At 43.6% G+C, this 25,974-nt stretch overlaps 1 protein-coding gene across 24 annotated transcripts in view; it reads right to left on the bottom strand.

The window, feature by feature from the left end:
• SMARCC2 (SWI/SNF related BAF chromatin remodeling complex subunit C2) overlaps positions 1–25,531 on the bottom strand; it is a 35,836-nt gene extending 10,305 nt beyond the window's left edge. For 23 of the 24 annotated variants that reach the window (XM_083729331.1, XM_083729354.1, XM_083729335.1 and 20 more), the window contains exons 1-21: positions 25,368–25,524; positions 22,186–22,305; positions 20,951–21,036; positions 19,481–19,562; positions 19,303–19,395; positions 18,096–18,165; positions 10,872–10,941; positions 10,489–10,564; positions 10,133–10,264; positions 9,139–9,254; positions 7,617–7,741; positions 7,235–7,294; positions 5,787–5,824; positions 4,900–5,030; positions 4,739–4,810; positions 4,036–4,149; positions 3,511–3,664; positions 3,005–3,097; positions 2,447–2,566; positions 2,052–2,114; positions 1,132–1,390 (exon numbers count right to left, since the gene is read on the bottom strand). In XM_083729331.1, coding sequence (XP_083585457.1) covers positions 1,132–1,390; positions 2,052–2,114; positions 2,447–2,566; positions 3,005–3,097; positions 3,511–3,664; positions 4,036–4,149; positions 4,739–4,810; positions 4,900–5,030; positions 5,787–5,824; positions 7,235–7,294; positions 7,617–7,741; positions 9,139–9,254; positions 10,133–10,264; positions 10,489–10,564; positions 10,872–10,941; positions 18,096–18,165; positions 19,303–19,395; positions 19,481–19,562; positions 20,951–21,036; positions 22,186–22,305; positions 25,368–25,478 — 2,185 coding nt within the window. In that variant the 5' untranslated portion in view covers positions 25,479–25,524. Of the gene's footprint in view, positions 1–1,131; positions 1,391–2,051; positions 2,115–2,446; positions 2,567–3,004; positions 3,098–3,510; positions 3,665–4,035; positions 4,150–4,738; positions 4,811–4,899; positions 5,031–5,786; positions 5,825–7,234; positions 7,295–7,616; positions 7,742–9,138; positions 9,255–10,132; positions 10,265–10,488; positions 10,565–10,871; positions 10,942–18,095; positions 18,166–19,302; positions 19,396–19,480; positions 19,563–20,950; positions 21,037–22,185; positions 22,306–25,367 lie in introns of all 24 variants that reach the window. The other variant, XM_083729352.1, reaches the window with a different exon arrangement.
• Between the last annotated feature and the right edge of the window lie 443 nt (positions 25,532–25,974).

Raw genomic sequence — 25,974 nt, 5'->3', positions numbered from 1 at the left:
GCCACAGGGTCAGCCGAAAGAGCAACGGGTGGCCAAACGGTGCGTGCAGGGAGGATACAGGGAGAGGGGCAAAATGGGCATTGCAGTGCAGGTGCTGCGGGCAGCAAGAAATCCTATTGCACCTTTTCTACCCACTAGGAAGTGGCTGAGATAGGCAAGAGTTGCAGCTGAAACAGAGCTGGGCGGGAGGCCACTGGGGACACAGGAGCTGAAGACAGGAGCATCTGATCAGGTGTAGCAGCTCTGTCAGCAATTAGCATCTCATTTCAACAACCACTACATGACATCCCAGTCTATTTTCTGAGTGCTAGTGGATGCACTTTCCACCTATCAGGACTTTCACACCTTATGGGGAGCACCTGAGTCCAACATCACATGTATGAATGCCATCTTCAAAAATATAAAGGGTCATATGGAAGATGGTGCAAGCTTGTTTTCTCCTGCTCCAGAGGGTAGGACCCGAACCAATGACTTCAAGTTACAAGAAAGGAGATTCTGACTAAATATCAGGAAGAACTTTCTGACAGTGAGAGCTGTTTGACCATGGAACAAACTCCCATGAGAGGTGGTAAACCTACTTTGGAGGTTTTAAGCAGGGGTTGGATAGCCATCTGCGATGGATGCTGTTGCTGCAGCATATTGTACTTGAGTCAAGTCGTGAAAATGCCCTCATTTCCTCTACAAGATGAGACTGTGGAACAGAGTATTGGCTAGGCTTTCAGAAAGTAGCAAACTCAGAGATCTCAGACCAACAAAAGGTGAGGAAGGGGAAGTGAGAATGTTTGTTTGGGGACTTATCTGTGAGTCTCTGACCCAAGTTCAGCCTGGGTATTAGCATCACATAAATGACAGCAAAAATTTCCTTACTGGTTCCCAGGGTGCTGGCCCAGAATTTGGCATCCTGAGATCCATAGCTTTCCTTTTTTTTATTAAAAAAAGTATTTAAATCTGTAGAGAAAAGCTGGTTAACATATGTGCACTATCAACTCTTAAAATGACAAGGCTGGACAGAATTTCCAGGAGTCTCTTGGACAGTGTTATGGTGTCCTAGACCTGTTCTATAGCTGCACCCATTTACAGACTTAATAGCCTTTCCGTCTGGGGGGAGTCTGAAGTGCCCCAGTTAATTACCAAGGGCTGACTTGGCTGCTGCGGATGCCACACGAGGGTCCACAACAGAAGCCAAGAAGGCCACGGTGCTCATCACGGGGTTGCCCGACTGGCTGAAGGGAATGGGTTGATAGGCCAGAGGCCCAAGAGAGGCCTCCGAGTCCTCCAGGTAAGGGTCCTCGATAGGAAGACGCAGGAAATGCAGAATGCACTCGTCCTGCGTGCGGCTGCCAACGTGCTCAGAAACTTTGTTCCAGTCATCCTTGTACATCTCCAGAGCCTGAAAAGCAGTGAAGAGAAATGGCACATTGGACATGAAGGGTCAAGGGCAAGGATCAGAAACAGCCAGTCACCACCACCACAATAGATGTTCTACATGCCTGAAGCTTTTCAGAGGCCAGACTCACATTCAGTGCCCATGTTTAGTGTAGCTCCTAAATAAATGCATATTTCTGCGCACAATTCAAAGTGTTGGTGTTGACCTTTAAAGCCCTAAATGGCTTCAGTCCCGTATACCTGAAGGAACATCTCCACCCCCATTGTTCAGCCCGGACACTGAGATCCAACTCCAAGGGCCTTCTGGTGGTTCCCTCAATGCAAGATGTCAAAGAGATAAGAAAATGTTATGACTTTTCATAGACATTTGAAGGCAGCCTGTATCAGGAAGCTTTTAATGTTTGATATTGTGTTTTCTTCCTTTATATTTTGTTGGAAACTGCCCAGAGTGGCTGGGGTAACCCAGTCAGATGGGCGGTGTATAAGAAATTTGCTGTTGTTGTTACAAATGTTGAATATTTTATGTATTTGAAATCTATTCAGTGTCTCAGTTCACAGTATGTGTGGGTGGCCTAAGCACAAATTGGGGGCAGGAAGAGGAAGCAATACTCGAGAAGTGCCTTAGGCACTTTTGTGGGAAGATAATCATGTTTCTGTCCTCTCACCTCCAGCAGCAGCAGTGTCTCCTGCTCTGTCCACTCACGAGTAGCACTGGCAGCAGCTTTGCTCTGTGGGGAAACCACGCATTAGAACACAACCCTGGTCACTTGCCAGGAGGCCTCCAGCCCCATAATCTGACCATCACGTGTCCTTAGAGGCCTCTTTCTCAGAGTAAGGTTTTGGCACGCCTGCCTTGGAGGGGCTTTCTGTTCTTCAGCTGTATTCTCCGGCTCAGCCTTGGGCCAGAACTGGAGAGGAGCTGGCTGTTTCTCTCTTACCCAGTCCTGTGTCCCTGCATGATCTAGGCAGTGGGCGGAGGCAACCCGTTGTCTCTTGGTGGCCCTCTGTACACCAACCAGTGAACAGGTACCAGCAAACCCACCCTCTCCCCACTCTTTACCTTGGAAGGAGCATTCTTCTTGGTGTACATGTCAGTGCGAAGCCCAAAGTTTTGCATGTCTGGTGGCTTCTCCTTGCTCTTGTCAGGGAAGTTCAGCATCTGCTGGGAAGCAGTGGTTTGCTGGGGAGAGAGAAGAATGAGCTCCCTGTGATGTAAACACAGCCCGAGAGAAAACATCTCCATCCCCGCATTCTATTTGTGGCCAATTTACAACACAGACTGCAATGGTTGGACAGCAACCATACACCTCTGTTGTGAAAAGATAGAAGCTGTCCACTTCTTGGATGGGTCTGAACTTTCAGTGGCAGACATCTGCAGCTGCCTTCTTTTTTGTGACTTGCTTGACCTTTGACAATGAAACTTTACAGTTAGCCTATAAGGGAAACTATAACCAACAACATTTAAGAAACCCCTGAAGTGAGAGATGTGACAATTCATCTCTTATGCATCCTAAAAATTGATGGGAAAGAAGGGGGAAAGTCCATACAGCCCTGCTCTTTTAGACCTCAGAAACCTGACAATTTATAGTTCCCTGCCAGAAGCTCTCCTTTCTCCTACCAGCTCAGGTTTCCCCTTCACCGTCTCAGTGACAAGGTCTTCAATCTCCTTGCTCTTTCGTCCAGCCTTGGTATCGCTATCGCTCTGACGACTCTGAAGAATAAGCACAATTTTGCACTAAGCCCCAGTCTGATGTATCTTTTAGGATAGGAAACAAAGAAATGAAGTCTTCCATAGAAGCAGGGATGATTTGAAGCTAGCAAATTGATTCTAGCTTGCATGAATGTGGAAGCTCCCCCTGCTACCTCCTGGCTTTTTAAACCCAGACCAAGACAACCATTCTCTAAAGGGATTTTGGGTTGTCCCAATTACTCCCCACTCCCAATTTTCTGATGCTCTAATTAATATGTCTACTAATTCATTTTATCAGATGTTTCTAGATTCTTGTATAATTTCATTTTTCTTTTAATGTGTTTTGGACACTACCCCTTGAAGATTTTTAAACCACCAAGCTATAAACATTTAAAATACCTAAATGAAATTGAATAAATTTCTTCTCACACTACCTGGGGTGTTTTGGGCTGCAGTGGCACCAATCCCGAAGGGGTGTCAGCCAGAACATGGAAATGAGATGTAGGTGGTGGTCCCATGGGTGTCGGCCGGCTCTCTGCATCCACTTGGTAATTAATGAGTCCCCATTGTTCCAGGAAGGCGTGGACTCTGCATGAGAGGATCAGAGTTGGACCCAAAGCTCAGCCATGTGGCAAATTCTATTCTCTGCTTTTAAGAGGACCGGGAGCTGGACTCCCACCCCAGGACAAATGATCTGCCAAACAGCCAGATAAGGAAGATCAATTTTGTCAAACAAGAAGACTCTCAAGCAAAACTTCTGTTTCTTCTTCAACAGGGCATGTTCAGTCAACCTTTTCATCACCTTTAAATAATTTTTACTATTAAACACAATGGGAGCTAAGAAATGAAGAAAAATCCTGTTGCACTAAGCGCTGTATGAAAGATAGAATGCTAGAGGCAGCTTCTGTCTTGAATACATTCCTTCTGGCTTTGCTCAGCTATTCTGTTTCTCAGCATACCTCATGATGGCACACACATCCCCAGCCAGGTTCCGACGGCAGGCAGTCGAGGTTAGGTACTCCTGTGGATTGAGCCGGTATGTGTCAATCATGAAATTGCGGTATGCCAAGTAGCTAAAGTGCAGCAGGAAGAAAAAGATGACAGTCAGAACCACTATTTATAACCCATGTCACCCTGTAAAGTATTCCCATGATATTAAGACCTATTCTCTCCCATATACTACAGAGGCCAGTATAATGGTTCCCTAACTTTTTTTTACACTGACTCCTTGAAAATTGCTGAGGGTCTTGGCAGACCACTTAATACTTTTTCTGTCCATTGTAGCAATTGTAATGCACTGTGCCAAATGCTGTATGTTTTTTAATTGTACTTTGTTACTGCTGTCCTTTATTATATATGGCATTTTATTATTATTCCACAGAATTCAAACTGCAGCACAGTAACATGCAACATAAGAAATAAAAGAAGCTACAAAAATACAAGTAAAAATCAATATATTTAATGCGGTGGATGTGCCATCCCCCTGCTTCAAACTGCAAGATTACATGCCATGGACCACTTGAATGAAACTTGAAAGCAAGTTTGGGAATCCCTGGACTAGGAAATAAGAAGACTTCCCCCAACCCTCCTCTTGCCAGAGGAAAAAGGTTGCCACATTTACTATCCCAGAACAGACCTTACTGCTTATAACAGCAATCTTACATTTCAGGAGTCTTTGACTTGTTTTTGCCATTGAAAAATTCTGGGAGGGCTCTCCGCTCAATAGCATGGACGCTGAGGAAGAATCAAAAGGAAGCGTTAGAACAGGCTGGAAGGATGGAGGTACTGAGAGGAAAAGCCCTCCCCGGTCCCCACTCGAGCACCTGTTATAGTCAAACCAGGCTGCGTAGCTGGGGATGATGATGTGATGCGTCTGTTCGGTGACATTGTCTTCATGGAGGTCAGGGTTCTTGGTCTGCTCTCCTTTGTTTCCAGCATTGTTCTCCTCTTCATCCTGAAACCAGAAAGCTCCTGAGTAGGCAACCTGAGTGCCCATTGTTTTCTTATGACTTTTGTTCATTTTAAGAGAAGCCTAGGATGGAATTGCTTGTTCATGCAGCACTCAGAAAACCTGAGTCCTTCTCAGAGGGTGACAGTAGGCAGGTGTACAGACAAACTGCTAGGTGTTGAGAGAGGAATCAAGGGTGCTTTGCTGTTTCAGAGGGTGCTATGGCACAAGCATAATTATGGGTGCTGTCACGGGCCTCCAAGGAGGTGCCCTTCCATATCTTTGCAGCACTGAAGCAATGGAATTGTGTCCACTTCTGCCCAGGCCAAACTAGGGCAAGGAAAGAAGAACCAGAATATTAGCCTGTTTAGGAGGAAAAGAGCAGCAGACTAGGCAAAAACAGAAGCTGTGGTGTCATCTTGCATTCTACCTGTGGGGTGATGCAATGGGTGTGCTAAGGACACATCCCTGTTGATGCAAGTTCCATTGGCTCCCTCTGTGCCTGGGAGGAATGTGGGCGTCATCACCAACACAGCCCCTGATTGGTTGCCACTGGTGGTGTTTCCAGAACATGCTTGCCATTTTTATGTCATTTAGGGATTTTCGGGTTGTGAGTTTTTCCATTCCTCTCCCAGGCTGAACACACTGCGGGCTAAGGATACAGTGGCCGTTCTGCTATCATTGTGGCAGCCACACCTTCCCATCCCCAGGCCACAATTAAAGGGTAGGATTGCTCTGTGAGTTGAGTCAGACTTGGCTCACCTTGCCTGCAGTCTCCATGGTCTCATCTTCTGGCTCATCTGGAAAGCAAAAATGGCAAAGGCAACCTTAGTCATGTAGACCTATTTGTACTCATTCTACAGTAGTTGGGAAGGACAGTATTACACTGAGTTGAGTACTTATCAGATTCCTGTACATGCAGATACCTAAATGTGTGTCTAATCATATTTTACAAGGGTGGAGGGGATTATAAAGGTATTTTAGTGAGCAGAAAGCCGGGAGGTGTTTTGTTTTTTTTTTTGTTTTTTTTTGCATTTCACTGACCTTCTAAATATTGTTAAAAGTTTATTATTTATTATTGTTGTTGGTTTAAACTTCCATTTTCCCCCAGGGCTTGTATTTGTTACACGGAATGTGAGCCCCCCTTGACAACATGTTAGCATATTAATCAATCTTGGCTGAAACATTGCAGCTCATTCTGAGTACTTGGCATAGATGAGGCTATAGATAAAACCTTTTTGTAAAAACTGCTAGAAACTGGAAGTGGCAGAAGAGTTTAATGTCCTGTTTTATATGTGTGTGTATTACATATGCATGCACTAATCTATTCTGTACATGCCCACAAGTATTTTTAAATACACACTATGACTAATACATTTACTGACTGGGGTCCAAATTGCTAATTAAGCTCACACAAGGAGGCATGTAAATGGAGTTTTTTGCTTTCTTCCTTAAACAGCTGACTCCCATGACATATCAAAACTTTCTTTTGAACTCCTGTTTCAAAAGCAATTTGCCATATGGCACGGGAGGTTGTTGTTTGATGAAAACAAGTCTAAATCCCCCTTGAGCTTAAGACAGCAAGCTGTGAGGCTCTCTGGATTCCAGCCAATAAGCCTTTGGCTTCTTATACCCTCTCTAGAACATCTGGTTGACAGTTGCAATTTGGCAGCTCTTAGGGTCTACTGGAATTACTCAGGCATAACTTGCTACTATTACTGCATTTGCCACTTTGGCTTACGTACACCGATTTTCTGATCCATGCTTACTTAACCTGCTTCAGAGACCTACAGAGGCCACTTCTTAGGTGTCTACTCTGCCTAATTTATGCTTCTGTGGAAACTCCAACAGCCAGTCTCTTCCCAAGAAGCATACACGTGGGCAAATCAAACACCAATCTGGACTTCACTCATAATGCAAGTTTATTTTACAACCCTGCCACAAAAATGTCACGTTTCCAGCAGCCCTTAGTATAGCATCTCAGGACATTAGTCGCAAGTCAGGACTGAGGGGTGACCAGTTTTCAACACTCACATGAAGTGAGTTTCATGCCCTCCAACATGTGGTTCTTCACAGTAACAAAGGGGGGATGCTACTCAATGAGCCTTTATTGTGGTTTAATATTGATACCTAATATCCAGCAAACACTGAAGAACATGCACTTATTCCCATTCAAAGAGCGGGATAACAAAAGAAAAAATATCCCTTACCCAAATCGGTCATGGTGCCACCCTTCACAGGAGCCGATTCAGAGTCTTTCTTGGTGTTAACTATGCAAGACAGAACAAGGAAGGAATACTTTACTGAGAGAAAATTCTCAAAGGTTCTTCCCACCTGCCCTGTCATAGAGAAGCACCTCCTGGAAGATTCATATATTCCTCTATTGCATTGTAAGGAGCAGATAGGCAGAGAGATTGAAATGGAGTTGAGGGGAGGACTGTTTTATTCATCAAACTGGTTCACAAAGCAATGAAACCGCACTACTTTTGGTGGAGACACTGGTTAGTACAATCTTGACCTAGTGACCCCAGGACCCATATGGAGTGCGGGAAAGGACAATAGCTATGCAAGTCCAAAAGCTGTGATACTGACCTGTTTTTGGTAGTGTGACTTCTTCAACATTAGGGACAGGGGAAGGCTCATCCATGTCTTTAGTGAGGTCTTCTTGCTCCTCTTCACGGTGGCCACGCTTGGATTTGGTGTAGGGAGTGGAAGGCCTGTGGAGGGAGGTGTAAGGAGAGAGATCCATCAGCCTTGTTGAAGCAAACTAATACAAGCAGAAGACCCTGGACTCCATTATGTATGGGCAGCACAATGACTTGGTTGTGCACAGCAAACACTATGATCAATGTTTTTGACCAAAAGGAGAAAGGTTTCTCTTCCAGCTTAAGTGTCACTTCTGGTAATAATAATAATAATAATAATAATAATAATAATAATAATAATAATAATTTATTATTTGTACCCCATCCATCTGGCTGGGTTTCCCCAGCCACTCTGGGCGGCTTCCAACAAAGATGAAAGATACACTAAAATGTCACATATTAAAAACTTCCCTGAACAGGGCTGCCTTCAGATGTCTTCTGAATGTCAGGTAGATGTTTATCGCTTTGACATCTGATGGGAGGGCGTTCCACAGGGCGGGCGCCACTACCGAGAAGGCCCTCTGCCTGGTTCCCTGTAACTTGGCCTCTTGCAGTGAGGGAACCGCCAGAAGGCCCTCGGCGCTGGACCTCAGTGTCCGGGCAGAACGATGGGGGAGAAGACGCTCCTTCAGATATACTGGACCGAGACCATTTAGGGCTTTAAAGGTCAGCACCAACACTTTGAATTGTGCTCGGAAATGTACTGGGAGCCAATGTAGGTCTTTCAAGACCGGTGTTATATGGTCTCGGCGGCCGCTCCCAGTCACCAGTCTAGCTGCCACATTCTGGATTAGTTGTAGTTTCCGGGTCACCTTCAAAGGTAGCCCCACGTAGAGCGCATTGCAGTAGTCCAAGTGGGAGATAACCAGAGCATGCACCACTCTGGCGAGGCAGTCCGCAGGCAGATAGGGTCTCAGCCTACGTACCAGATGGAGCTGGTAAACAGCTGCCCTGGATACAGATTTGACCTGTGCCTCCATGGACAGCTGTGAGTCCAAAATGACTCCCAGGCTGCGCACCTAGTCCTTCAGGGGCACAGTTACCCCATTCAGGACCAGGGAATCCTCCACACCTGCCCGCCTCCTGTCCCCCAAAAACAGTACTTCTGTCTTGTCAGGATTCAACCTCAATCCGTTAGTTTTGGTAAGAAGACACTTTGATGCTTATTCTCAAGAAAGGAAAATTAGGTGAAAGTGTCATGTGCTCATGTGGCAAATCCAAAGCTGCATACAGAAAGTGGAGTCAGCAGTGTAATCAGTCAATGGAGGGGACGTGGTGGGCTGATTATCTGTGTCCTCAGGAATGTACTAGGAAGATTCATTGCAGAACACTGCAAGTTCCAATCTTTCTTTAAAGACAATGTAATTTATGGGATTGTGGGGGAGCACAAGAGAACCAATAAAATCAAGGCTGAGCTACTTGATATCTAGTCAACCCAAAAGGGGGAAAAAGGAAAAGCTTGTCCTCACCCTTTCTTGGCATTCTTCTTTTTTGCTTCTGGAGTAGGTGAAGGAGAGGGAGAACGCTTCCTTTTTTTATAGTTTCCTCCCTTCTTATCCCGTCGGTCTGAGTCAGGACTGTTAACCTAGAGAGATAAAAGAAGGCAACTGTACAGAAGGAGCAATGATCAGCTTCTGCTGAGGAAACAGTGAATTTCTCAGGCTTCTGTTCCTCACATTCTACACCAAGCCCATTACAGTTGGGAGACCTCAGTTCACAGGAAGTCAATAGTCTGTTTTGTGTGTCAAAACACAACAAGCAGCCTCACACCGTCTATTGCTAGGCAGGAGATGGCAGTTGAGAGCTTGGATGCTTTTTTATATGAGAGAACTCCCCACATATTCAAAACAGCAGGGAAAAGGTGTGGCTTGGCCTCCTTCCTACAGAAATTGTGTCTAATTTTTTAAAAGGGGGGGGGGAGGTGGAGCACAGGAAGTGAGGTAGAGCAAAGGAGCAATAACTTGCTGGCCCATGTCCAGAATATGAGCCAGGTATAAGACACAGGAACACAGAAGGTGGGCCATAAAGAACTTGATGGCTTTTGGAATTATTGCAATGAAAGCTGGACCAGATGGAACTTGGTTGGATCCAGCAAGACACTTCTTACATTTGTGAGCAAGTGTGAACGTTCAGGATCACACTACACACAACATCATACAAAGAAAGGCTATAGGATCGGAATCTCACAGCACAGGTTGATTTTGCCTTAGAGTCTGATCCTGTAGCCTTACTTTGTATGTTTAAAAAAGCGTTGCTGGGCACAGAGGAACTCTATTTAAAAGACCAAAATAATACAAGAAGTGGACACAGAAATGGTGGGTCTGAAATATCATGCTCCTACATATGCGTTGGTCGAGATGGTTTTGTTCTCGGTCTTAAGTTTTTCTCTCATTAGAACATAGGTATATTCAAGATATCCCAAAAGTATTATAAAGAAATGGAAGCTCTCTAAAAGCATCGTACCTCATCAGTGAGAGTCTTGGCAGAGATTTTCTTCCTGCGGGAGACAGGGCTCTTTTCATCATTGACTTCATAGTCTTCTTCATTCATCCACTCATTGAAAGTGTCTGTGTCCAGGATCCATTTGCCATGAACCTTGATGTGAGGAGAAGAGAAACCCATCACTGAGCACCTTAAAGCAAGAAGGGAAATGAACCACTTCCCAATCCAAAATTGCAACAAGGAAAGGCTCAAAGGAATGTCTCTGGCCCAGTGGACATAACATGAATTCAGAGCCTCACATTCTGTGACAGCTGCCTTGAGTGACCCAATCCCAAGTTCTTTTTGTACTCAAACATCAAATGAAGGCAATCCTTTACCTTGCGGGGTTTCTCTGGTGTGGGTGCGTCCTCCACGGGGGCCTCAATTTCACTTGCTGGTATCCAGGTGTCATAGCTAAGAAGGAAAGCAGGTAGCAGTTGATTCAAAACCTCTCCTGCACAATGTAGCCAGTTTCAAGGAATGGATGCAGAAATTAAGGCACAAGATCATCTATGCCCCACTTTCAGAAACAGGAAAAACTTAGCCAGATTCACATTCTGCAAATTTACAGGAAATAGCTAGTAGAAAACAAAAATAGCAGAGGATATAAACTGATAGCATCAGCTGCAAATACACACTACAATACATAGGGGGAAACAAGCTTCCTATACCTATATTGAGAAGGTTACAGTGGACAGATGCTAACCCTGCTCCTGCTCACCTGTCAGGGTAGTAGCCCCAGTGCAGGAGGACCTGTTTGTCTCTCTTCATGATCGGGCGAACCCACTCTTCTACAAAAAAGAGTAAACATGGATGATTACGATCAAGGTATTAATTCACTCTGGAAAGACTTTATTTCACACCATTTGTATTGTGCAGCATTTTTACAGTGAACTACTTTGAGCCCCTGTAAGGGAAGTTGGGTAAAAGAATGGCTGCACCTGCATTAGCTGAGGTCATCTGCAGAGGCAGGTGGTGACTGGAGACAAGGTCTTCTCAGTAGCGGTATCCCATTTGTGCAATTTCCACCCCAGGGAAGCTTACCCAACCTGCCTGTGCTGTAAGATCATAAATGGAGGCTTTTCTCCAGATATGGGGTTGGGTTTTTTGTTTTGTTTCTTGCAGGGCAGGGGGGATACATTCTGTGGTAATGTAGAGAGGCCTCCTTGTGATGGAGCCCCGGTTGTGGAAGATCCTCGCCACAACCTATGACTGGTGCCACACAACAATACTTTCTGTGCCAGGCATAACCCTTATTTGACTAAATATTTTAAGTATTGCTTTATGTTGTTAATCTGTTCTATTGTTTAACTTTTGAAAAACGTCTTTGTTTCAATCAATTGTTTTATATTAATGTATATTATTACAGAACGCCTCGTTAGTCATGCCTGCTGTAGACAGCTGAGATATCCTGAAAGAATGGGAGAGAAGGAGCTAACAAATATTGGAAGCGAGTGAAATATAAGTGCAATGGGGACCAAGTATCCTGCCTAAGAATGGTGCGTTCTGGGACTTCCGGAGGCGGCGCGAACGGCAATGGCGGTCCTCTTCCTTCTATGAAGGGGAAGCTCCGTGGGAAACGGGTCGTCCGCTACGGCGAAGCGGAGACCCACGTCGGAAACCCACAGGCAGCAAAAGCCTGTGGTCTCGGGACCCGGCGGGCGCCTGAAGCAACCCCTGAAACGTTGAAGGAACCCCGCAAGGGGCTCCGGAACGGGGAGGGGGTAGCGGCGCTGTGGGTCGTTTCGCAAGCTACGGAGTGAAGCCGCGCTGCTGCTGCCGGTGAGCGCTGACCTCTTTTCCTGAAATTTTCTGATTTGGAAAAGCAACAACCCGTGAGTAAAGAAGGACTTTATAAAATTTGAGACTAAAAATTATTGAATTTGGCTGAAAGCGGAGCGACAAAAAACAGGAAGTCCGTCTTCCGCTGTCACTGAACTTCAAAGCAAAGAGCTGGAGGAGTGGAGGCAAAGAAAGAACTTTTAACCTAACTGATCTGAGCAACCACTGAACTTTTTTGTAAGCAAATAAGGACTCTAAGCACTTGATTTTATGCTCTTTACTTGCATCGTGATACCTTTCTTCTATCGGAAATATAATTTGAGTAAGAAACCCAGGTGCTGGAGCTGCCTGAGTAATTGAGCTGTCAGTCTGCAGATTTGGTTACTTTGAATTAAAAATTGCAACAATCTGAGGGAGTTTGGACTTGCTACTTTGAAGCATCATTTGAAATACCAGTATGCACTGTCTGAAAAAATGTGGCTGCTAATACTAACTCTGCTTAAAACCTGTTATTGAAGGTTCCTGGACTTTAAACTTGATTTTAGCAATTTTACCAGAATTGATCTCTTCCCTAAAGTCATTTTAAGCTCCCCCTAGAGGATTTGGGATTTACAGCAGTGACATTGTTTTACTTTCCTTTTCCCGGCCTCCTGTTTGACTGTTACCACCTGGGCTGTTGTTTTCTCATGGGAACAACTCAGCTTGACCTTGACTTTTAGATAACTTTGGAATGAGTGGCGCTAGAAAAAAGGGACCAAGAACCAGACAAACAACTTTAACAACTTTAACCTCAGCTTCTCAGGCACGCAGATCATCTGTACCTACTCTGCCTTCAGAGGAAGAAGCTGCTTCTCTGCCACAAGCAGGGGAGGAAGAAACTGAGCAATTACAATTGGAAGATATGGCCTCAGGAGCAACTGCTTCTATTTTAGAGAAAATTTATGAAAAATTGGAATCTTTGGATAAGAGAGTGGAATCTCTGGATAAGAAAGCTGATGAGCAAACAGCTAAAATTGATCAAAACACATAATGTCTAAATAGACTAACTGGACAAGTATCACAGAACGTACAAGCAATTGGAGAACTGACGGGGGCCACAGTAGAAAATCGGAAATTGGCTGAGGATACTAGCCAAAGACTTGGAAATTTGGAACAAGAGGTAAGACCACTCTGTAAACAAGTAGATGAACACCAGACCTATCTTTCTATGATAGAACTGCGGAATCGGGAGAGTAACTTAAGGATAAGGTCGATACCAGAAGTGGAAGAAGGCACCTTAGCTGAGTTTTTGACTAAAGAACTTTCCAAGTTTTGGAACTTAGAGGAAAAGGACTTTAAAATTGTATCAGCTTTTAGGCTTGGAAGACTTGTAAAGAAAGAGAAGCCCAGAGACTGTTTGATAACATTGAGATCAAAGGAGGAAAGGGATAAGATTTTGGGCCTACACTACGGAAAGTCACTGGACATTTCGGACAAAAGAATTGAAATTTACAAGGATATTCCTAAACAACTGCTGGACCTTAGATCTGACTATCTTGAATTGGTTAGACTGTTGAGGAGTAATTCAATTATCTTCAGGTGGGAGTTCCCCCAAGGACTATCTTTCACTTTTAGAGGGAAGAAGGTCAAAATCAGAACATTGGAAGACAGAGATAAATTTTTGACTGCATACGGAGAGGACCTTCAAAAAGGAATTGAATCACCCTCTGGGCCTGGAGCACCAGCGGTACCTGCACCCTTGGAACCGGAAGATCCAGCGAATAAGATACCACCCCCAGGAAAATAACCAGATTTATTCAGGATGTCTCTGCAACTCTTGAGTTGGAATATAAATGGCTGTAACATCCCGGAAAAAAGGAGGAAAATTTTTCACATATTAAAAAAGGAACAATTGGATATTATTTGCCTACAAGAAATACATGTGACTAGGCTCCACAGAAAAGTGTTAATAAACAAAAGACTTGGCCAGGAATTTATATCTTCGGATAGAGTAAAGAAGAGAGGCGTGGTGATATATGCAAAAGAGAGCCTGTCACCTAAACTTTTATTTAAAGATGAACATGGAAGAATTTTAGCAATTGAGATACAACATCAAGGAGAGAAGATCTTGATATTAGGAATTTATGCACCAAACGAGGGGAAATCGGAATTTTACAAGAAGTTGCATGAGACTATGCTGGATTATCTGGACTATGACAACATCATCATGATGGGAGATATGAACGGGGTCGTATCAACTAACATGGATAAGTCACAAAGCCAAAATGTTACAAAAGATGGCAGACTACCAAAGACTTTTTTCGAAATGACAGACAATATGGACTTGATTGACATTTGGAGAACGAAGAACCCCTTGGGAAGCTCAGAAAGGTGGAAATCTGCCCAAAGACCTGCTCCGACCATAATGCAGTGAAGATGGACATGACACTACTACCAACCGGCTCCTTTAGATGGAAGATGAATGACAATTTGTTTAGAGATCAGAAGATTATTGAGAAGGCCCAAAAAGTTTTGAAGGACTATTTTGAGATAAACATGAGCACCACCGTGGAAAAAAGAACTATCTGGGACGCAAGCAAGGCGGTGATGAGGGGGTTTTTGATACAACAGAATGCTGTAAAGAAAAGGATACAAAATGAGAGGAAAGACAAGATATTGGAGAAAATTAAAGAATTGGAGAAGAAGTTAAGATCAAATCCGAAGTCACAGCCGACTCTGAGAGATATCAAGCTTCATCAAGCACAATATTCTAAATTGATAAACCAGGAAATAGAGTGGAAGATTAAACTAATGAAACAAAAAACTTTTGAATCGGCAAATAAATGTGGGAAATTGCTAGCTTGGCAGTTGAAGAGGAGACAAAAACTAAATACAGTTACAAATTTAGAAATTAAAGGAAGAAATATTCAGAACCCTGTGGAGATCAGAAAGTGCTTCCAGAGATATTTCAAAAGACTATATACTCAAGGGCCGCAAGACGAGGCTGAGATTAAACAATTTTTGGGAAAAAATGGACTAACAAAATTGTCACAAGAAAATAGATCAATCCTGAATTGCAAAATAACACGACAAGAGATTGAACAAGCCATTCAGAACATGCAACTGGGCAAATCTCCAGGCCCAGATGGGCTGACCTCCAAGTACTATAAGACTTTAAAAGACTATTTGATACAACCACTGATGGAGGTCAGCAATGAAATTATGGAGGGGAAGAGGGCGCCGGAATCGTGGAAGGAAGCTTTCATCACATTGATACCAAAATTGGAAGCTGAAAAAACACAACTTAAGAACTATCGTCCCATCTCCCTTTTAACTGTGGATTACAAAATATTTGCAGACGTTTTGGCAAGTAGACTTAAAAAAGTATTAAATGAAGTAATTCATAAAGACCAGGCAGGCTTTCTCCCAGGTAGACACCTGTTTGCTAACACAAGGAACATCATTGACATTTTGGAACTTTTGCAAACAGACATAAATACAAAAGCAGTGTTAATTTTTATAGATGCGGAGAAGGCCTTCGACAATATCTCTTGGAAATTTATGAAGGGGAATTTAAAAGAAATGGGAGTGGGACGGGGTTTTGAAAATGGGATTGATGCAATATATTCAGAACAAAAGGCTAAATTGATAGTTAACAATGTGGTTACAGAAGAGTTTAAAATTGAAAAAGGAACACGACAAGGCTGCCCTATTTCCCCTCTGTTATTTATTTCGGTTTTGGAGGTGCTCTTGAATATGATCAGAGGGGACCGGTTGGTGGAAGGAATCCAGGTCGGAGCGAAACAATACAAACTTAAAGCTTTTGCAGATGACCTAGTTTTGACCCTGCAGGAGCCAGAATCTAGTACGAAAAGAGTATTACAACTGATTCAAGACTTTGGTCGGGTGGCGGGATTTAAATTAAACAAACAGAAAACTAAGGTGTTGGGAAAAAATTTGACAGATTCAGAGTCAGAACGGTTTCAGAGAGAGACAGAACTAACTGTGGTTAAAAAAGTAAAGTACCTAGGGGTAAACATAACAGCAAAAAATCTGAGTCTTTTTAAGGATAACTATGAAAAATGCTGGTCCGAAATTAAGAGAGACTTAGACAGCTGGACAAAATTGAAACTTTCTTTGTTAGGCCGAATTGCTGCTATTAAGATGAATGTATTGCCAAAAATGTTGTTTTTGTTTCAAACACTACAGATTGTGGACAAGACGGAGTGCTTCCGGAAGTGGCAGAGAGACATCTCTAAGTTTGTCTGGCAGGGCAAAAAGCCCAGAATTAAGTTTAAGATACTAACTGATGCGAAAGAAAGAGGGGGCTTTGCCCTGCCAGACCTAAAGCTGTACTATGAGGCCGCAGCTTTCTGCTGGCTAAAAGACTGGCTACTTCTCGAGGACACTGACGTTCTGGATCTGGAAGGTTTTAACAATGCTTTTGGTTGGCATGCATACTTATGGTATGACAAGGTTAAGATCAATAAGGCCTTTAAGAACCATATTGTCAGAAAAGCAGTGTTCAATGTCTGGACAAAATATAAAGACTTATTGGAAAATAAAACTCCAAGGTGGCTTTCACCGCTGGAAGCTAAGGCCCGAAAAAGACCCAATATGGAGGCCAAATGGCCAAAATATTGGGAAATATTAGAAAAAGATGGAGACAATTGGAAATTGCAGAGTTTGGAGAAAATGAAGGATAAAGTGCGAGACTGGTTACACTACGCTCAGATTAATGAAGTTTTTAAAAATGACAAAAAGTTAGGGTTCCAGGTGGAGAAATCGAAATTGGAAACAGAACTGTTAGAACCTAAGACTAAGGTACTTTCAAGAATGTATAACTTGCTGTTAAAATGGAATACACAAGATGAAATGGTTAAATCGGCTATGATAAAGTGGGCACAGGACATTGGGCATAATATCATGTTTGAGGACTGGGAAAGGTTGTGGACCAACGGGCTGAACTTCGCTGCATGTAATGCTTTGAAGGAAAATGTAATGAAAATGATATATAGATGGTACATGACCCCAGTTAAACTTGCCAAAATATACCATTTGTCTGATAACAAATGTTGGAAATGTAAAGAAAATGATGGAACATTCTTTCACCTCTGGTGGACCTGCCCTAGAGTGAAGGCCTTCTGGGAAATGATATATAATGAGCTGAAAAAGGTATTTAAGTATACTTTTACTAAGAAACCAGAGGCCTTCCTTTTGGGTATTGTCGGCCAGAAGGTGTTAAAGAAGGACCGAACATTTTTTATGTATGCAACAACGGCAGCAAGGATACTCATCGCTAAGCACTGGAAAACTCAAGATCTACCCACACTGGAAGAGTGGCAGATGCAACTGATAGACTATATGGAACTAGCCGAGATGACCGGCAGAATCCGAGACCTGGGAGAAGAGAAGGTTGAAGAAGATTGGAAGAAATTTAAGATTTACTTAAAAAAACACTGTAATTTGGTTGAATGTTAAGATGGAGGCTAGATCATAAATAACTGACCACCACTAAATTAGATGCAATTAGGATGGTAAGTGAGATTGAGGAAAAATCATAAACCTTTGGGAGAATTATTAGATTATATTCTAAATGAATGGGACATAAGAATGTAAACAAGATGATAAATTGCGGGCAAGAATTGACAAGGATGCAAGTGGGAGCGGGAGACGTGAGGGAGTCCAGAGAAGTTAAGAAATTATGTTATGATATATGTTACATTGTTCATTATATTTGCATTTATGTTTAAAAATCTTAATAAATATATATTAAAAAAATAATAATAATAAAAAGAATGGTGCGTTCTGGGATATGCAAAGCTATAAAGTATTTTAAATGCTGAAGGTGCTATAGAAAATATGAGTACTATTTTACATCTTTAGATTTAAATGATTTGTAAATCATGTTTCACTTTCCTTCACCACCACCACAGCCCCTTGCCCTTTACTAATGAACTGTTTACTATTGTTGCTGCTTTAAATGTGGTCTCTTTCCCTCCAGCTGCACACGTGTCTTCCCCTACTGGAAAAAATGCGAGTAGCACTGCAATTTGCTGACTGTTTTATCAGCATGTCTAGCTACAACCCAGTGTGGGATAATCAAGCGTGCAGCAACCAGAGATCACCCAGCAAGATGAAAGTTAAAATTCTACAACTGAATGAAAATAGACAGAAACCTTACCTTCTTCAAGGCTACCAGGGACAGGGAAGACAATATGGGAAGCATTGTTCTTATCTTCTGTTACTGTTCCCTGGAAAGAGATCAAAAGAGTGTATAAAGACCAGAACATCTGAATTCCAGCCTCATAATGAGGCAGGTTACAGAATGAAAGCTATCTGGAAAAGTTTATTTATATGCAATTAAACCTGTCTTCCTCAACGCTATGCTACACTAGCAAGAGGCCCAAATTGCTTATGAAGAGTTAAAACAGTTCTTAAAACCTCATTACTGGACCAAAACCACTTAGGTTTGGCGAAGCATCTCATCCTGTAAGCAGTTTGGTCAGCCTGAAGTGGTTTGAACCACCTGTTCTCCTTTGCAGCTCTTTATGACAGGGACTCCCACTTGGAAGTCCTACACGGTAGCACCTCTTTTCCGCACAAAACTCACTTTTCCCATGATGCCCTTAGTTGTCTTCCCCAACAAAAACAAAATACAGTGGTACCTCGGGCTAAGTACTTAATTCGTTCCGGAGGTCCGTTCTTAACCTGAAACTGTTCTTAACCTGAAGCACCACTTTAGCTAATGGGCCCCCTGCTGCTGCCATGCCGCCGGAGCACGATTTCTGTTTTCATCCTGAAGCAAAGTTCTTAACCCGAAGTAATATTTCTGGGTTAGCAGAGTCTGTAACCTGAAGCATATGTAACCTGAAGCGTATTTAACCTGAGGTACCACTGTATATGCATGCAGAACTGGAACTGCTCACACACATCTTTTGCTTTCCTTGTGTTTGTCTCCTGCAGTGTCCTTATTTAGACTATTCTCTCCTTGAGCATTTTGTTTTACATTACTCTGTAAACTCTCAGGCATGGTAGGAGTGCTGAACTGCTTAAGTACCTACACCACCAGAGCATTACTGTTCAGTGGTATTTTCCCAACTTTTAAAGGCCCTCTTTACAAAAATTCATTAGTAGAAGGGTCACCAAATTATCATGTACCATTCCATGGGAGAGACTTACTTCTTTTAATATTTTAATGGTCCCTTGTGGACAAGTTATTCAAATGAAAACTTACATACAACATCGTGGCAAGCAAGCAGATGTGTTGCTATATTATTCTTAATTCCCAAGCAAACAAGCATATCACAATCTCAGCCATTTTCAGATATGCATGACCCTCTGAAAATTTTTGTGATACCCAGCTAATGCTGTTCTGCAATCTCACCCACCTGGTGCCGTTTCACAATGTCTTTCAGCTTGGCCTGCAATTTAGGATCAACGTCTGGATGCAAATAGATGTTAGGTCGGGAGAGACAATTGTTCTGGAAGAAAAATAAATAGTGCAGATGAGCACCTGGTGGCCAGAAATCCATAAAAGGGCAGAGAAAGGGAAAGAAATCACCTTACCTGCACCAGAGATTTTTCGATCGTCATGAACATCTCCACATTGCGGTCCATCCGTGATGGATTCTGGAAATCGAAACGCCGCCTTATTGGAAGAAAAGAGCAACCTTAATAAAAATCAAAGTTCATGTTTCTTAAATGTTCTATTTTACAAATCTAGACTTTTGAGGAAGAGTGGAAACTGCCACAGAATCAACTGGCCTGGTTCACACATCACTATCTGATGTTAAACTACAGTTCAGTGCAAATGGCCAGTGTGCTGCTCAAGAATCCCTACCTCATTTCTCCCCTACTTCCTGGCTGTGCCAGAAGCAACAAACCACAAGCTTTGGCTTACTGCATCAACGAAACCTGGGCCTGTGGTCCATTCCTCCCCAAACAGATCATGAGTGCTACCTAAAATTTGTTATTGGCTTATTCCTTGTTGTTTCTTTGGGGGAAGCAAACCATGAGCCCAAGGCTTTTTGCTCCCAGCACATTATGGTCAGAATTGCGAGAGGAGCAAAGCTGGGACTTCAGAGTATATTTACCAGGACGGTGCTCACTCACAAGAAAGCATAGTTAAACACAATTAAACATTAACTATTGTTTAACACAACGTGCACACAATGAAAAATTTGAATGTGGATTATGATAAAGCTAGAGCAGTATTTAGCACTGTGAACCCAAATGCATCCCGGGGGGGTAGATACATTCATATAAAAAATGGTAACATGAAGGCTGTACTCCTCATTCATATCACTGCCTCCAAGCAGCCAGATCCAATCATACAACTTTAAATATTCATGGCTTCCCCAAAGAATCCTGGGAGCTGTAGTTTGCTCAGCGGGCTGAGAGTTATTATTATGAGACTCCTCACAAAGTTAAGAGTTCTCAGAGTTGTTTAACAATCAATCCCTATTCACAGGGAACTCTGGGAATTGTAGCTAGGTGAGGGAAATTTTGGTCTCCTAACAGCTCCCAGCATCCTTTAACAAACTATAGCTCCCGGGATCCTTTGGGGAAAGCCATGACTGTTCAAAGTCATATGATACAGCTTTAAGTGCATAATGCAGATTAAAGACTCCACAACAGCAAGTTGCTCCCTTACACACAACATTGCTTGTGAAATGACACTATCTCAGTACCATTGTCGCTTTGCAAACTATGTTCAGATTCTTACATTGTTAATCTCTGAAGGGGAGAGTGTCAAGTTCAAGAATGTTTTTTTAGCAGGATGAGGTAGATAAATTTAATTAAATAACTAAAATGTCCTTGTTCTATAACCCCATCCTCCCTGGAAAAAAAATGGATGGAAGGCGAAGAAACTGTTGTTCGCAACATTCAGATGCATTCAAATGACCTCTTTTGCAAGCACCAAATCTGTCAACTCATTTCTGCACGAAGCCAGGAACTCCTACCCTACCAACACACAACCAAAAACCTCTACCCTATCATGGAATGTGGTGAGAATAGTAAAGTAAAAATGCTTACCATCCTTGATCGCTCTTGAATTTATAGGCTGCTGCAAGGATGTGACATAGGGCACCACCAGCTTTGAAATCTAAGAAGCATTTTATCTATAATAGAGATAGCCAGAGTTAGAGTTAGATGAGCTGCATCTACTCCAGAAGACGGCCTTCTTAATGGAAAATCTCATGAGCTCTCCATCTGTTAGGCTGGAGAACAACAGAATTCAGAGCACCTTAGAAAAAGTGTCTGATGCTAACAGTAAAGAACTGAACTCTGGCCAGAGAGGGTAGCACTGACTATCAAGCAAGAGATTAAAGCCCAGCAAAGTAACTTGAGTTACGGATACATGACTTGGATGAATAGCAATGCAAGAAGCCGAAGAAGTGGAATATAAAAATTGGAACCCATCCTTCAGGAACCAACCAAAGGAACATTATAATCACCCTGCTGCAAGGAAGTCATGGAAAGCAACAAGATCTAAGCCATCAAAATTTAAAATGATTTTGAATTATATTTGCACTGAATTTTGTATGGCGGTGTAGATATAGTCAGTATAATTTGTTTTTATGCTAATCTATATCAGTATAAATGTTTTATGTTATCCTTCTCTATTTTTATAAACAGCATAAAAAGATTAAACTGACTTCCAAGCTAGCAAAGCTTAGACGAACAACCAAGAGCATAGCAAGAGCAATATCCGTCAGTGCCAGCCTGAATCAAAACCTGACACAATTGTTTTCTCCAGGAATGCAATAATAACTGCTTATTATGTGTCTCTCCCAAGCATAATATTCTGAAAAATCCCAACAACACAGAACTGCATGCTTACACAGGGAAATACCATGGAGTTCTGCAAATAGCTAAGCCCCAGAAAACCTTGTATTTTATGTGCCCAATTCCTGCTATCGTTACAGAATCTCAGAACTGTTTCATACTAGAATGAGCTAGTGGGTTGAGGTGCTATAGTAAAGGACCACATCAGGAAGAAAGATTTGCTCTAGTCCTCTGTCCAATGTGATAAGCTTTCTGAATGAGGAACCACTAAAAATAACTCTGCCCCTCCAACGTTCAAGTTTTGCAAGTTTCTAGTACCTCAGCCTATCATTTTATTCTGTATAAGAAGACTAAACTGTTCTTAGGCAGACAAGACAGACAGACAGACAGACAGACAGGAGATCTCTCTAGAAGCAACCTACTCTGCGGAATATGCTTTTCTTTCTCTACCACACCTGAACCAAGACAGCTGTGAGACTCACCGGTAACTTTGTGAGTGGTGCATTGCTGACATGTTTTCCAAACACCTCCTCTTGGAACTGCAGCAGCTGTACTACTAGGCTGGACAACGACTTATTGGTAGGTGGCTCTGCTTGGATGTACTGCGGGAAGAAGGACCGAGGCTTAGATGACTCCTATCCAGATCACTCTTTTAAGTAGCAATCAAGCACATGTGAGACCTTGGCAAGGAACAGACTGAGTATTCATCATTTTCAGCAACTGGGTTATGATGACCAACATGCCCTAACCTAAAGTGAGTTACCGCTGGTAGCGACACAACCAATTTTTTTCTTTATGTTTTTCAGAAGGAAAAGAGAAAGAGGCAACAGAGGAAAACAGAGACATATACAGCAAATAAAGATAAAGGTGTGTCTTATAATGCAGGTTAGGATGAAAAGTGGATTCCAAGTATCACTGAAAGAGATGCTTTTTCAGAAGGAAAAAATGGCACACCTAAAGAGATCATACACACAAAGCAATTCTACACACTAAGCAATCCTACTATGGAATAAGAAAGATCCATTAGGCACAGAACAGCACTCTCAAGCAACAAGAGTTCTTCAAAGAACTGTGGGTACTAAACAAAGCTGGTTCTGGCCTCTAAAAACTTTCAGTCAAAATGGGAAATCTCGAATATTACGTCAGGAGAATATTATGTCTAGCAAAGGACTGAACTAACACCTAACACTAATGACTATTTTCAATTCTGTATATAATGAGGACATTTTAGGGGTCCTATGTAGACAAAGAATCATGGCCTCAAATCGGCACAATAAACATTTTCATGTGTGGGCAATGAGACTTTCAGTTGCAGAGCACTGCAGACTTCACAGAAGCTCTTTTCATATCAACTCAGGTGGCACACAGATGAGAGTATAATCAACTATATTCTTAAATCATTCTGTAGTCTGCTGCAGGCATAAAAAATCGCAATACTCTTCTGGAGAATACCCCCACCCCACCATTGTTCCAGATTTCGTATGATACAACTAATGGTGCTTTGGTGTAACCGTGTGCATTCAGAATATGTTCCCTCTTAATTGCCATGTCTATTGCCCTATTCTTTTTAGCTTGCATCCTCTGCACATTTGTTGGGGAAATGTGGGGTGGGAGGGAGAAGAATGTATTTTCTCTCTCCCCCTCAGCAAACAGCATTTCAAATTTTGGGACAAGAGTCTCAGCAAAAGTCTGGACATACTCAATATTAGCAATGCAATTATTCAGACATAAGTCTCACTGTATTCCAAGATACTCCCAGGTAAGTGTAGCTAGGATTGCAGTCAAATCTGTTAAAGCATAGCTGTCAACTTTTCCCTTTTCTTGCGAGGAATCCTATTCGGAATAAGGGAATTTCCCTTTAAAAAAGGAAAACATTGACAGCTATGTGTTAAAGCATACTTCCTGTGAATACTTTTTATACCTTATAAATAACAATATTTATAACTATAACTCTTTCTCGCTAATACATGAAGCAGGTCCATCACATTTCTTTAAGCACTGGGCTTTGTGACTTTGCCATGCATTAACTAGTACACAGGTCCATTTAACTGTGTGTAACAGCAGACTGCGAAGCAGGGAACTGATCACGAAAAGGGATGAGGGGGTCCCCACCCCACCCCACCCCACCCTTGCTAAACTTCACCCCTACACAACAGAAGCTCAGGCCTCCTTGATTTGCCTGGTGTGCAAGTACCAGCCAAGTATGCAAACAAAGTTTCATGCGTGGATCATTCCAAGTACATTTAAAGACAGCATTTTTTAAAAGTTCCACATTGCTAGCGCTAGTAAAATTATGGGAGTTAGAATGAGAATCCATTCAATGCCGCTCCTTCTTCAGTCGTTGCAAATGACATGAGGGCTGGCAAGAGTTGAACTTGCAGGGAAGTGGTGAACATCAGGTCACAATCTGTCACTCCAAACACAGAAAGCTGTCTGGTGACTCAGACATTCTCACTCGGAAGGTCAAAGGTAAACAGCATGGGAACCAAGACCCATGCTGCTTGCTAGAAAGGATACAACTGTCAAACAGCAGAGACCCTGAAACAGGAAAACTACCAGGCAGTCTTCCACGTGCCTTCATCCCAGAAGGTTGCACGTGTCCTCAAACTGCCCATCCACACATATTACGTGTGTGTGTGTGTGTGTGTGTGTGTGTTGAAGAGGAGATTCCATCAATATTCATTTCAGCTTCTGGGCTTTTGGCTGATCAGGGGACCACAGAGGAAAGCTGAAAGGAGTAGGGGATCTAACATGCAAATAGCCTCAGTAATCTGGGGAGAGGAGTCTCTTATTGCAGACTCAATGAAAGGAAGAGGCAGAGAGGTAAACTGCAACACACAAAAGCATTCCCATTTTCTGCTGACAGGAATCAGATAAACCCCGGAGATTATGGGGCATCTGAACAGCTCTCCTGGAGGTAGGAAAGAAAACCACTACAGTGCAGCGCACCCCGTTTCCAGAAGACTAATGCTTCCTGCCCTGTTATATTTCTGCACGTCAAAGAGCAGTTTCAGCAGGTGGGAGATCATTTATTGAAGTCAACTGGGGATTGCTTGGGGGGGGGGTTGAACCCTTTGGAAGAAGAAGAAGAAGCGGGTGGGGGAGGTCAGTTAATATGTCAGTGAATGAAACTTTCAGGGACTCGGCTGGGAGAAATCCACTTGGAATCCAATTTGGGAGAAATGCTTCAAGGGACAATGGGGGCGCCACGCACGAGGCAGCAGGTGACAAGACGCCAAGAGGTCAGAGCAGGGAGTCTGCACCCCTGGGCGGCCTGGGGGGAAACAACAATAGGATGCCAAAATGGGGTCCCCTTGTCCTGCCAGGCACCGTCTCCGGCGGAGGAGGGCGGAGCGGGATCGCGGCCAGAGAGACCCTCCCGGGAGTGCGGGCTGGGGTCGCGGGGACCCCCGGTCCCTATGGAAAAAGAGGGGGCGCGCTGCACGTCTCCTGCCCGCCAGCTCCCATCCCTTCTGGTCCTGCAGCGCCGCGCGCCCCCCAACAACCCCCCAGCCCCTGCTCGCTTATGGGGAGCAGCCCGGGCCCGCGCGGCGGGGTCCCGAGGAGGGAGGGCCACCGCCGGGACGGAGGACGGGCGCCCCCGTCTCGCCCTGGCGGCCGGGGAGGCAGGAGGCCCGCCGGGCCTGGGCGGGAAGGCCGCTACCTTCTTGTAGTTCTTGCTGAGCCAGATGCGCGCGCTGTCGAACTGGCTAACGGTGTCCGAGGCCTCGTAGTACTTGACGTTGGGGCCGCCATCCTTCTTCCGCACCGCCATTTTCCCAGCGCCGCCGGCCTGGGCCGCGCCGCCGCCGCCGCCGCCGCCGCCACGGCCCTCGCAGCGCCCTCTGCTGGCGGACGCTGCCCCCCGACGCAGCGACCCCTCCTGGGCAGAGAGGGAAAGGGAGGAAGCGGGGAAAGGCCGGCTTCGGTTTGGAGGCGAAGCGCCCCCTGCAGGCGGAGAGCCGCAAGACGCGGAGGCTGAAGTGCGGGGAACGGCAAGGGGTCGGGCGCATCTTCCACCGGAAACAAGTGTGGGTGTATATAATATGCATGCATGCATGTACATACATGTATGTGTATCTTTTGGGACTGAATGTTCTGTTTAGTGATGGGAAAAGACACGGATTGAAGTTGAGACTGAAAGTAGCCAAGAATAAATTCCCCTCTTTCCTTCAGTTCAGGAAATGTAGGAAGAGGGCTGAAAATGGGGAGGCGGGGAGGTTAAAAAGCGAAATGTTGTAGCTAACAATTGGGTTGAGTGTGAGTGGGAT

The sequence above is a fragment of the Podarcis gaigeae genome, assembly GCF_964106915.1.
Source record: "Podarcis gaigeae genome assembly, chromosome: 2".
Classification (NCBI taxonomy): domain Eukaryota; kingdom Metazoa; phylum Chordata; class Lepidosauria; order Squamata; family Lacertidae; genus Podarcis; species Podarcis gaigeae.
Note: the sequence above shows the minus strand (reverse complement) of the source record. Positions and strands in the feature narration are given on the sequence as shown.